Below are 12404 nucleotides of genomic sequence, written 5' to 3' on the forward strand. Positions count from 1 at the left end.
CCACCTCCCTCTTTCCTCCAGTGGAGCAGAGGAAGACAGAAGGGCAAGAGTAGAAGAAGGAAGACAGAAGTACAGAAACAGTATTTTTATTCCAAGGGCAAGTATATTTAAATAATTTACAGTCATTGGACAGCCTGAAAGGTTGGGTTTTTTCTTCCATGATTAAAATCACAAAGATATCGAAACAAAAACAGTATTAAAAAAAAATGAGCGTACACAGCGTGATGGGGGGGCTGGGAACAGGGGAGCTGCCGGCTGCAGGGCACCAGGGAGCCAGCAGGACCCTGCAGCTGTGACCCCAGACCGGGTCGTGGGGAGGGGAGAGGAGCTGCCCCCGGCCCTGCTGAGTGCTGGAGCACAGGAGGGCTGCGGGGGAAGGGGGGTGCCTGCAGGTCCTGGCTGGGTGCAGGCTCTGCTTTTTCTGCAGGCAGCGACCTGTGGTCGTTTAGTGATAGCACGGGGCACAGGAGCTAGCCCTAGAGAGGATCGGACTGTAGGAGAGGGATGAGAGCAGATCGCTGCCCCGCACTGTGCCCTCGCACCAAACCTGCAGTGTGGGGGCTGCCAGGCTCCTCCACCCCCGCTGCCATCCCCAGCCTGCAAGGCACAAGGGTGGTCTTCAGCTCCAGAACGAGGTGCCAGGGAATAAGGCAACACCCCGTGTTCAGAAAGGGCCCCAGAGCTCCCCCAGGGCCATCCATCCCTCCTGCCCCGCGTCCCCAGGGCCAACACTGGGGACAAAGCCTCAGCCACCCCCTGTCCCTCTCAACCCCTTCCACCAGCCGGGGTGCACAGCCCTCCCTGGGGGCGGAGGAGGGGGTGGGGTGACAGCGGGGTAGCTGGAGGCTGGGGACAACGCAGTCACCCCCAGGAGCAGCAGGTGGGACGGCACCTCCTGCGTTCTCTCCCTGGCCCCACCATCCTCACTCTTAGCTCCACACATCCAAAGAGTACCGGCCCTTAGTCATCAGTTTCTTTACATAGTCCACGGCCTGAGTCTGGCTCATGTTCCCATACTCAGCCACGATCTCATAGAAAGTGTTCTGCACGTCCCGGGCCATGTTACGGGCATCCCTGGAAAGAAGAGGACCGTGAGTGAGGTGGTAACACAGAGCCACCAACAGCTGGCTGTCCCTGAACACCTGGATGGGGACAGTTCTCAGCCCAGCCCGTTCACCTGGCTGCTTACTATGCCATTGAAAAAAGAGCAAGCAAGCAGGTAAATTGGGCCACACTAGTTTCCCAAAAACACAGGAACATTTATCTCAAAGCCCATTCCTTGCCCTAAGACTTACCCACACACATAGATATGAGCGTTTCCGTCATTCACCAGCTTCCAGATGTGTTCCTTATTCTTCTTTAGTAAGTGTTGAACATAAACCTGGCAGGAAACAATGGGGTGGGTCACAGGCCAGGGTGAGAAGCCAAGCCCATGCCCACAGCCCCCCCCCCATCCCACGCAGCACCACATGGCAGCAGAGGAGCTGGGTGCTCCAACTGCCATGGGCCTCCTCAAACAGCAAAGCCCCAGGCTGGGTGTCCCCAGTCCTCACAGCCTTATTTCCACCCCCAACCATGACTCAATCCTTGTGGTGCCCTTCCAACTCAGGATGCTCCGGGATTTTACGGGAGCGATGCTGGGCAGCGGGAGCGACCGGGTGAGGGACGAGAGCGGTACCTTCTCAGCCTGGTCCCTGGAGAAGGCGACGTTGAGCTGGGTGAGGACGCCCTCCAGCTTGAAACGGGCCAGCTCCTGGCGGTACAGGTAGTCCTCCCGCTCACGGCGGCAGCCGTAGTACAGCACCGTCTCGCCCACCTCCTTGCCTGCGGTCACACAGCACCCGTCAGCCCCTTGCAGCCCTGCCCTCCCCACCTCCCCTTGTCTTGCTCGCCCCAGCCCAGGCCTCACAGAGCTGTGCTGCTGCTTCTGTCGATGAGAAGCTCAAGGCTGATCCTGAGATAGCCTATGTGCTTTAGAAAGGAGCCAAAGCTCTCATCCCTCTGCTGCTTCCGAGAGGTAGCAGAGGTCAGAGAACCGGCTTCAATCCACCTGCCCTTCAAATGTCCTCTGCGGCCAGCAAACAAGGACAGAGCCTCTTTGTGCTGGGACAAAGATGTTGCCCTTCTCCCACAGCCCCTGCTTTGCTGGAGTCATCTCCTCAACCCATCTGATGCGGGCAGCCTCCTTGCACCCAATGGAGGCGCTGACCAGCCCAGCAGGGCACCCCTCAGTGCCCAGGGGAGTTTCCAGGTGCTCACCCTGCTCCTTCAGCCAGGCCCGCTCCTGTATGAAGCCAATGAAGGGGGCTATGCCAGTCCCCGGTCCGATCATGATGACGGGCGTGCTGGGTTTGAAGGGCAGGCGGAACTGCGACTTCCGGACATACATGGGCACCAGGGAGTTCCTCCCATTCTCGTTGGGCACCTTGTTCTTCAGCCAGTTGGTGGCCACCCCTTTGTTCAGCCGTCCCGTCTTGGTCTCGTACTCCACCGTCACAGCGCAGATGTGGATGGAGTTGGGGTGAACCTGCAGGGAGGGGATGTCAGTGCAAGGCAGAGGGAGGCCCAGCTCCCCAGCTGGCTGCAACGTAGGACAAAAAGAAGTTTCCCTCTGCAGACTCTACAGAAGTTGGGATAACCCGGAGCAAATTCCCCAAGTCCCATCCCCGTCAGAGCAGGGGGACTGTGGCACTGTGGAGCTGAAGCTGAACTGCTTTCTCAGCAGCCTTTGTCCTGCGTGCTCACCTTGGAGGAGGAGGCGATGGAGTAGTAGCGGGCCTGCAGACGGGGCAGGAGCTCACACAAGTGGTCGATGGGGGGACGCAGCGAGGGCATGTCCTGCAGGATGGCCAGGATGTTCCTCCGGGCCTCCACCACCCAGCTGAGGTAAAGAGCCTGTGGGCAAGGAGGGCACACCCATGACTTCCTTACAAAGCCACAAACACTCCCGCAGCTCTCTCTCTGAATCCCCCAGACCCAGCTCAACCCGCAGCTTTGCAGGGAAGGCCGCAGCCCCCACCTTCCCCTCGGCAGTGGACGATGCCATCTTTCGGAGCTGCTCCTGCTCGCCAGTGTCCGTGGCATACTGGGCCAGCTCGTAGAGCACGTTGGTGCGGGGCGGGTTGGTGATGTCCAGGTAGTACGTCAGGGCTGTACGATAGGAGGTGGGGCAGGGGAAGGGGTGTTTCTTGTTGGATTCCTCTGGAGGAGAAAAGAGGAAAGGAAAAAAAGAAGTCAGCAACCGCTCGCTGTTGTTACGTTAGAGATTTCAGTCGTGGAAACTTGGGAAAGTGAAGCACCATCAGTTAAGGCTGGAGCCATTCAGTTTAGCAAATTAAGAGCAAGTAAGGAGCAGGAATGACTGTGAGGCCAGGCAGCTTAGGAGACCACACAGGGGTCTGCAGCCTCTAGCAGAGCATTACAGCCAGTTACTCTATGGGAATCAGAAGCCAACTCTTGGCCTTCTGGGCTAGAAGCTCTGAAGCCTCAGGTCAAGCTTTGCTGTTTCAGGAGTAACACAAGCAGCAGCTGCAAGCTCCCTCCTGCCACAGGCCAGCTCTGCTGGGAACATTGCCCAAGAAAAGCTCTTTGTATCAGCACTGAAAAGTGCTCTCTTCTGGCAGCTCAGTCCCCAAGTCTGTGCTTCCTTCAGGGACTGAATAACAGTGTTTCAGACTCGAAAGCTCCTATTGAGCTCTGGGGCTGCTGCAGCAGAGGGATGCTCTGGTGGGCTGGTGCTCTGTAATTAGGAGCGTGCTGTTACATAGTTTGCTGCTGAATGGGCACACCAAACATTTCGCAACTGATCCACTTCAGCTGGCTAGCAACAAGCAGGCTCTGTGCCACTACTGCAAAATGGCACCGCATTCAGAGCGGCCAGGAGATGTCTCTGCCTGGAGGTGTCTTATAGGAGCTGAGGGTAATCTGACTCCTGCTGTCGTGGGAAGGACAGAGGCCATGGCAGAAGGAGAGCTGCTGATGCACACGGGTGATCCATACTCACCATCCAAATTGTTTAGCGACATGATTGTATCCAGATCCGTGCCCAGAATCTCACTAAACTGATTCACCAGAGATGTGTCATTGGCTGGATACACAGCCACGTGGTCCCCGGACTCATACCTGGTTCAGGAACAGGAGGAGAAGAGATGAAACACGGGCAACACTTCTTGTCCACGCCAGGCCTGAGCTGCTCAGCTGGAGGACAAGCAGGCTGCTGGTAAGCAAGACAACACCAAGACCTGAGCTGCTATGCAGCACCTGAAGGATTAGGGACCCCAAAGAGACAGCAGCCATAGTAGCATCAGATGCTTTTTTTTTTCTTTTTTTTACAGAGGAGCTCCAAAAATAACAGCAGTTTTCCCAGAGCCTACCTGATTTTGGAATTGGAGATGTCCAGCTCCAGGTGCATAAGGTGTCGTTCTCCACCCTCGTTCAGCTTACGGTTCTCTGTAACCACAGCCAGGAAGGGGTTCTTGGCATCAAATGGCCTGGAAGGAAAGACAAGGCCCCTCTGGGTTACTCTCTTGCAGGCTCACAAGTACTGCTTTCATTTCTATATGCTCCTTCTGTCTCCAGGGCAGGGTCCCACTATCTGAGCACAGGGCCATCCTGGCTCACGTTTCAAAGCACGCCACAGCACAAAACTTATGCTGCAACTACCCACACTGCCAGAGAAAACAGATCATTTTCCTCCTAAGTACAGCCCAGCAGCCAACAGCTCCTATCCCATTAAGAACAAGTGATGCAACAGCAGATTAGAGGGAGTGCCACCTCTCAAAACGGCATTTCAGGTTGTAATTCATTTACACAATTAATCTCCCAAGGCAATACCGCAAGCAACCATCATACATTAACCACTCCAGGGGAGGAAAGGCTCTGACTGACCTCAGGACAAATAATGCTGCAAACCTACCAGCCAAACTGCATGTGAACACAGCCAACCTCTCAAACACTAACGATTCATTAACTGCAGAAGCCCTGAGAGTCCCTGGGCCCTGCCCGGGGCAGCATGGCACTTACGGCTTCTGGTTCTCATAGCTCTTGAGTCGGCCCATCTCCCCGGTGTACACTTTGTTCATGTTCACATCTGTGTGCACCACCAGCTCATACTGGCGGATGCTGGAGGAGGAAGGGGGAGAGAAGAGAGGAAAAAAAGTCAAATTGGAAATGACGAGGTACAACTGGAACCATCATCTGCTTTACTGGATTTGCTGCAGTTCAAACAAATGACACTTCCAGCCTTCACCCCCTCAACACATCAGGAAGCAGGGTGGTAATGCTCAGTGCCCAAATCAAGAAGAATTATCAACTCTGCTGGGAGCAGTGCAAACCTGTGTGTGCACTCAAGCCTGGAAGAGGCAACAGCATGCAGGAAAGGGGACAGCAGCTCAGGCCCGATGGCACAGCCACCGCTCAGACCAAGTGGCCAATCTCTCCGGCACCCAGAAGAAGATGCTCCCATACCCACCTGGATTCCTCTCCTGTAGCCTCCACCCCAAAGTGCTCACACACTGCTGGCCAGAACTGCTCTCTCCAGGTGATGAAGTCTTCTTCCAGGCTAGATGAGGAGAAAGAGAGTTTCAATATTCCTGCTCGAGAGGAAGCAGAGGGACGTTCTCAGAGGAGCCATCTGAGATCCCTATGGACTTCCTCTTTCACCATGGGAAAAGGCATCTGCCCTTGAACCTAGTAAGTTTTGTTACCTCTACATGCTTACATATCACCAGAAGAGCATCTTCAGAGCATTGAGTGTAAGGAAGGGAACTCCTGCTACACCTCCCTTCACAGCCACAGAAGGCTGTTACTCAGGCTCAGTGTCTTTGCCCAACTCAGCCACCCCTTGCCCATTCCTGGCACTAGGTCACCTTCCTACAAGGCAGATTCCAATTTTGAAAAGTTCATTTTCCTAAATTCAGAGCCTCCCACACAGAGCATATCCCTCTAATTACATCTTGCTGTCCTTGGAGGCAAAACCACAGGTTAACGTGGTTCCTGAAGTTAACCTTCTGCCAGCAGGGGTTCAGGTGAGTACAAACAATCATTTTTGGACTCTGAGTTGGAAAACTACTGCATTCAACCATAAAATAAACAGCTCACGAGGAGATGGAGCTTGTCTCATCTGCAGGGATGGCAGGGCTTCCCCATGCAGGCAGGGATATCACTGCAGCTGCAGAAGTGCAAAGGCAGAAGAGGCTGTGAAGCCTCATGAAATATACAGTTATGGTCATTTAAAGCTGATGTCAGATTTCAGCAAGGTATACAAGGATCCAACTGATTTCTGTGGGAGAGAGATGCATTCAGGGACATGGCAACCACTATAACTAGCCCTAAGGAGTTTAATTCTGTCTTATTAGTAGAGCCAACACCTTGCCAAGGTCCCTTCCATGATGCTACAGCCAGCACAGAGCAACCCTTCAAGCCGAGCTACTCACTTGCCATCATCATCCCCCAGCCCAAGCTCAAAGATGCGCTGGGCTCCAAGCTCCTCCAATCTCTTGTCCACATACTTCCCCATCGCATTGAAGTGCTCATAAGTCTTGTTCCCCAGCCCAAAGACCTGGAAGAGAACACTGATAATCATGGAGAAGCAGGGACTGGATTTCTTCCATCAGACAGCATCCTCTGTCCCTCTCCTCCCACAAACTGCTCAGCAAATGCTTACAAACTGCTTCATACAAGAGCAGCTTAACATCTCCAGCAGTGGATTTTCCCCTTATTTGCAATTGTGATGCTGCCTAAGGAATATGGCTGGCGTTTAGGTGAGGTGGCTGTATCTCAATTATTCAGCTCAGTGCAGAAAAAGAGCCACACACTTCTCCAAGTGATTTAATCTGTGGGAGAAGAACTAGCCAAGGGCTGCCCAATTAGCTCCTGAACAACAGCAGCAGTCTGTAACTCATTTACAGACCTTATATTCAATGTCTGCTGGGCTGTTTGGGCAAGGCATCACCAGCAAACCCTCATGATTTAGGGAGCGGAGAGAGCTCTCCGACAGCTGCATTTAAAACACTCCGATATATGTTTGCAAATATCTGTGCAGCTTGGAGTGGAAGACAGACATGGTGTTCTGTTTCTACCCAAGCCACGTGCAAGCGTAGTGGAAGGCTTTTGAGTTTCCTGCACGAATACAGCATAAAGTGGAAGGAAGGCACTTACTGCAAAGCGGAGACCCGACAGGTCAGTGTCAGCCTCCTGCAGCCAGTCGTAGAAGTCTTGGGCATTGTCTGTAGGATCACCCTCACCGTACGTGGCCATACAGAACACAGCCAAGGACTTGTCGATCTCAGAGAGGCGACTCAGGTCCGACTGCAACCCAAGCAAAGCACAAATCCTCAAGGATCCTACAACGTGATTGTTGGGCAAGCCTACACCTACACTGCAGCTACACCCCTGGTGCACAGAACAGCACCGCGTCATGCCAAACAACTGCTCACAAAAGGGATTGAGGAAAGGCCAAACCCACCTGAAATGGCAAGGAAAATAAAGCTAACTGTACCACTGGATTGCAAATCAATACTTCTACTCCACCGGAAAAGCGATGGGATTTTCCATCCAGGTCTAAGGGATCAAGATTAATGTTCCATCTGGAGAATAATACAGTGTCAATGCCTCTGTGCAGGACTGCAGCAGGAACACAGAGCAAGTTTCATGCTGCCAGCAGATGACTCGTGAGTCCCAAGCACTCCAGACTACATTGCTTTTTCAGCCATGTTGCAGAGTTCACCCCAAACCCATAGACTGACAAGGACCAAGACCACCTTTGCAACTCTGAGTACGATCTAATTTCCTTTCCTCCTCTAAGTGAGGCTACTAAAAGGGCAACGGTCCCTTGGCCATATTTTTCTGCCTTTTAAGGGACACTAGAAGGATGTTCCCTACCCTGGGGCTGTGTCCATGGCTAAATTACCAAGTCATACTCCTCTGGATCTGCTGCCATGCCACGGAGACCATAGCGGTGAGCGTCTTTGGAGAGGCGATTGGCAAATTCCTCTGCTGTACCCGTCTGGGATCCATAGAAAACCACTATGTTTCGCCCCTGGAGAGAAGAAAAAAAACAAACTGTTAAATGGCAATTATTTATTTGGCAAATGTACAGAGCAAGAGCATCTTGTCAAAACGGAAATGCCTGGACTGTTGGACTGCAGCCTAAAGGCAACTAGGAGCCTGCATTCGTACAGGACTTCACACCAGGCTAAGCTGTTAATAGGAATATGATTGGTGTCAGCCTCAGAGAGGTGACTCGAGTCAATCTAAAATTACAGCCAAGAATAAACTCTCGAGGTTTATTCTCAGCCTCAAAGCTACAAAGTGACTCCAGAAAATAGGAAACTCCCTAGACAAGAAAGACTTGCCAAAGCTTGGGGAAAGTGTCTGAGCACAGGAGCTCCTGCTCCACAGCAAGCCAGTTGCTTTGAAGTAAAATGGAAAATATATCCAGCCCTTACTTTTTCCTCTGCTTCCTCTTGCATCCAGTCCAGCAGAGTCCAATCTGCCAGCTCTGTGTACAATTCCCATTCCAGAGTGAGCCGGGTTTGGGAACTAACCGCAAAGACGAACAACGGCCAGCCAATGATTTCAAAGTCTCTGCCCTTTCCATTCTGACTTTGATCTCCTATTACGTTTCTTTCTTTCCCTTGCATCGAATTGTCAATTTAATTTTTTCTCTCTAAGAACAGTGTTCAGACAGAGACTGCTGGGAGCTATTCCTGTCTCCCACACAGACTGCCTCTGGACACTCTCTGCAGCAGAATGCCCCTGGATCCAAGTCAGCCCTGCTGCTGACAGCTAGCAGTCTCCAGAGGAAAAAGGGAATGACATGAGCTCTGTCACCTTCCCAGCACCCCATGCACCCAGAGCAAGCAGCTTACCGTCTTCTTCATCTTCTCAATGAAGCTGCTATCTCTTGCTGGAGACGCTCTGAAAGACAGAAGAAATCTCCTTTCAGATGAGCGCATTCATTCTTTAAGGCCAGAAATAAACAAATGGAGGAAAAAGCAGCCCCTGGGCTGCATCGGATCTCAGCAGGGCTACCAAAGTGGTGAGATCCCCCATCATATTTAGCACATAGATATTTAGATATCCAGCACTCAGCTGCAGGGTGACTTCTCCCAAGACAGCCATGGAGTAGGGGAAAAGCCAGCTGCCAGCCTTACCTCCTTCAGGAAAGGCTGCTGCAGGCAAAGCCCAGGAACTCAGCCCCAGGCAGCAGGAAACTTTCACTCTGAAAAGTTGAAACTGCCAGTTATGAGCACCTCGCAGAACTAGGATGCAAGAGCATGCCCTCAGATACACTTCAGAAGCCAAGCCATGGGGCAAGATGGGGAGAACCCCCTGCCTCTGCTCCTTTGGGGAGGGCAGGCTTTGGCTCTGAGCCATGCACCCAGGGGTGGATTCTCCAAGCATGAAGTAAGGCAAGGCTAAAAACCAGCTGTTCTGTCCTCAGAACAGAGCGTCCCAGAGCTGAGAGCCCTGCAGAGGTTCTGTGGTGGACCAGTCTCTGGCAACACGAATGCTGCCCTTTGAGGTCCCACAGTGCTAATTTCCACACTGGGGTTTCTGTCTCCAGCACAGAGGTATTTGCTTTGTTGCAAGGAAGTGGCTTTCTCATGCTTCAAAGTGGGAAAAGCCATGGCAGTCAGAAACATGCAGGCAGAGATTCACAGCACTGTGGATACCCTATTATTTAGGAAGCCAAGAGAGCTTAACTATCCTAAACGCACTCAGGGGCTTTCAGTGTCACACCATGAAAGCAACCCAACTCTGCTGACAAGTGGGCCCTCTGGGAACCCCACACGCAGATGTAGCTCTAGCTATAGTCAGATTAGACACCGGGGTCTCTTCAAGGCAGGAGGACAAGTGCCAGGAGCTCAATTGCTGTCTTCCCTGCTGGAGCTTTGGTAGCAGGGAGGAGAGGAACGTGGGACCCGTTCCCATTCCTCTTTCACAATGGAAGAATGCAAGGCTGGGTCTCCTGTGGGAAGAGAGAAGCCTCCAGGCAAAAAACAAATGGTTTTGGCTTCGGCCCATGCGAGAATGTGCAGAGCTCACTAACAGTTTCCTAAACCCGGCAGCCCAGAGGGAGGGATCTGTGCGGACGTGCAGAGACATTTGCAGAGTGCACACACAGAGCAGCAGGGTGGGGGACATCCAAGCCAAGCACCCCCTTCTACCCAAACTTAACAAGGAGCTCTACAACCAGGCCTGGTAGCTCTGAGAAGTTAAACTCCCATGCAGCATGTACGAAAGATGGAGCAAACCCTACCCAAAAAAGCTACCCGCAGAGGCCGTGCTCCCAGGAGAGCGTTGCTTTGTCTCCTCACTTGCTCCCTCCATGGCTAACAGCCTCTCTGTGCCTTCATCTGTACCCTGCTGGGAACAGGGGCACTGCAAGCACCTTTCACAGAGCAACTCCAACCCTGCCACTGCCGGGACCCAGGCCCTGCAGAGCTGCCCCAAGGCCCCGCTCACAGGACTCAACTCTCACTCTGCTTTTGGCTCCCATGTGAATCTCTTTCGTTTACTGCCCTCTGGAAATGAGATCCAATTAAAATAGCTGTTGGGTCAACTGCTAAACAGAATGCTTTTAAAGGAAGAAAGAAAACAACTTTTAGATGCTTTCAGTAAGCTCCCTTTAAAGGAGAAAAGGGCACACATGGAGCTAGTCCATTTTCAAAGGAGGCAACCTTGCACTGAAGGGTTGTGGAGGACAGTCTGTGGCTCAGACATAGAAGAAATGAGTCTGGCTTCCGTAAAAAAAAAAAAAAAGCCACACAATTGCCTGAAATTGTTTCATCAGGGTGGCTTGAAAATCTGAGCAGTAAAATGCAGAAATACCAAAGACAAATGGCACTGATTTTCTTTGTTCAGCCACAAAAAATTAGGAGAGGAAGCACATTTTTAGCAGTGACCACTCTCACAGTTTAACATAGCTCATGATAATGTTTATAATAGTTTTAAAAAGTGACGGGTAGAAGAAAGAAGATTAACTCCTTTGTTGAAGCAAGTGTATAGATTGCCCGCCCTTGCTGAGAGCCCAGAGCACAGACAAGTCCCAGGGCTCTCTCACTTTGATTTCAGGAGGAAAAAGGGAGGCGTGGAGGAAATCACAGGCAGCTCAAAGTTATCAAAGTCTCAAGAAGAGGTGTTCCACTGAAACAGAAAGCTCCCACACCTGCCTTGCCTACCGAAAACAAATGCACATCCAGAAGCAAGAACGCAGCTTGGCCGCTGCACAGAAACTGCTCTCACCCCAAGCACCCACACTGGGGACCTCCTTCACAGCAGCCTGCCTCCGAGCAGAGCCTCTCCCTGCCTTCTCCTCCTGCTCCAAGTCCTTCCCTTTGCCCGCTGGGCAATTCACTCACCTGGCCACAGCCGCCTCTTCTCCTGGCACCGAGTACACACATCCCATGGTCGGGGCAGGGAAAAGGCAAACAAAGAATCCCAGGGCAGCTGTGTCTGTCTGCAAGGGGAGGTGTGGGGGAAGGATCTAACTTAGCTCTGGAGAAACATGCACACAGGCCTTTCCATTCTGCTCCTTCTGGGCATTGAAGCCAAGCGTCAGCCTTTTGTTAAGGAGAAGAGAGCCGGCACAAAAGGTCCCGGTGAGGGTCATAGCAGAAGTGGTCCAGCGCGCTCAGCTCCTGGTCGTGAGGCTTTGGAAGTTACCGAGCGGATCCGCACGGTCCTGAGACACTGCAACATCTGGCAGCAGTGGCAGAAAGGAATTAGGAGTCAAGAATGAAACCTCCCAGGATTCTCCGCAGCACACGTCCCTCTCCCATCCGCGTGGAACGGGGCGGGGGGGACAGGACGCAAAGCCCTCCCCCAGCCTTGTTACCCTGGAAACTGTTTATATCACAGCTGCTTTTATATATATTCTTTAAAAGAGTAAAAAAAAAAGTCAACGCTGTAGCTGAATGAAACGATTCCAGACACTGTGTGAGTAATGTCACGGGTAACTATGGCAGTGCCATTACGGAGGCAGCTCAAAGGAGTTTGTTCTCATCAGGATCCTATTAAATTAAATTAGAGATGGTCTCTCTCTAATGCACAGGCAGGCAGCTGAGAGCTAATCAGGCTGAGAAGTTGGAGCAATTCCTGTGACAGGAAGCCCTACAAGCACCAGGGAATGAGTCTCTCTATAGCTGCGGAATAGAGATAAGCCTATTCCTACCCCAAACAATGTCAAAGACGAGGAGGGGGAGGAGAAGGGTGGGCTGACAGCAAGCGTGGCAATCAGTGTCTCGCCTGTGTCTCCCCAGGGCAACAATCTCTGTGCAGTTCTGGAGCAGGGACCTGAGGGAGGGAAGAAATCTGTGACTGAGAAACGAAGAGATGGCCTGGGCGAAGAAAAAATAATGAGTGCACTCCTCAGTACTGTCACCAAGAGAAGTACAGTT

General features: G+C 52.2%; 1 protein-coding gene across 4 annotated transcripts in view; it reads right to left on the reverse strand.

The window, feature by feature from the left end:
- Nucleotides 71-12404, reverse strand: part of LOC110407563 (NADPH--cytochrome P450 reductase) — a 24884-nt gene continuing 12550 nt past the window's right edge. For 3 of the 4 annotated variants that reach the window (XM_021415366.1, XM_021415368.1, XM_021415367.1), the window contains exons 3-16: nucleotides 8871-8919; nucleotides 7910-8038; nucleotides 7159-7308; nucleotides 6435-6559; nucleotides 5471-5560; nucleotides 5023-5121; nucleotides 4374-4490; nucleotides 4004-4122; nucleotides 3020-3201; nucleotides 2746-2895; nucleotides 2260-2527; nucleotides 1679-1824; nucleotides 1296-1381; nucleotides 71-1074 (exon numbers count right to left, since the gene is read on the reverse strand). In XM_021415366.1, coding sequence (XP_021271041.1) covers nucleotides 930-1074; nucleotides 1296-1381; nucleotides 1679-1824; nucleotides 2260-2527; nucleotides 2746-2895; nucleotides 3020-3201; nucleotides 4004-4122; nucleotides 4374-4490; nucleotides 5023-5121; nucleotides 5471-5560; nucleotides 6435-6559; nucleotides 7159-7308; nucleotides 7910-8038; nucleotides 8871-8919 — 1855 coding nt within the window. In that variant the 3' untranslated portion in view covers nucleotides 71-929. Of the gene's footprint in view, nucleotides 1075-1295; nucleotides 1382-1678; nucleotides 1825-2259; nucleotides 2528-2745; nucleotides 2896-3019; nucleotides 3202-4003; nucleotides 4123-4373; nucleotides 4491-5022; nucleotides 5122-5470; nucleotides 5561-6434; nucleotides 6560-7158; nucleotides 7309-7909; nucleotides 8039-8870; nucleotides 8920-11366; nucleotides 11823-12404 lie in introns of those variants that run through there. The other variant, XM_021415369.1, reaches the window with a different exon arrangement.

The sequence above is a fragment of the Numida meleagris genome, chromosome 18, assembly GCF_002078875.1.
Source record: "Numida meleagris isolate 19003 breed g44 Domestic line chromosome 18, NumMel1.0, whole genome shotgun sequence".
Lineage (NCBI taxonomy): Eukaryota > Metazoa > Chordata > Aves > Galliformes > Numididae > Numida > Numida meleagris.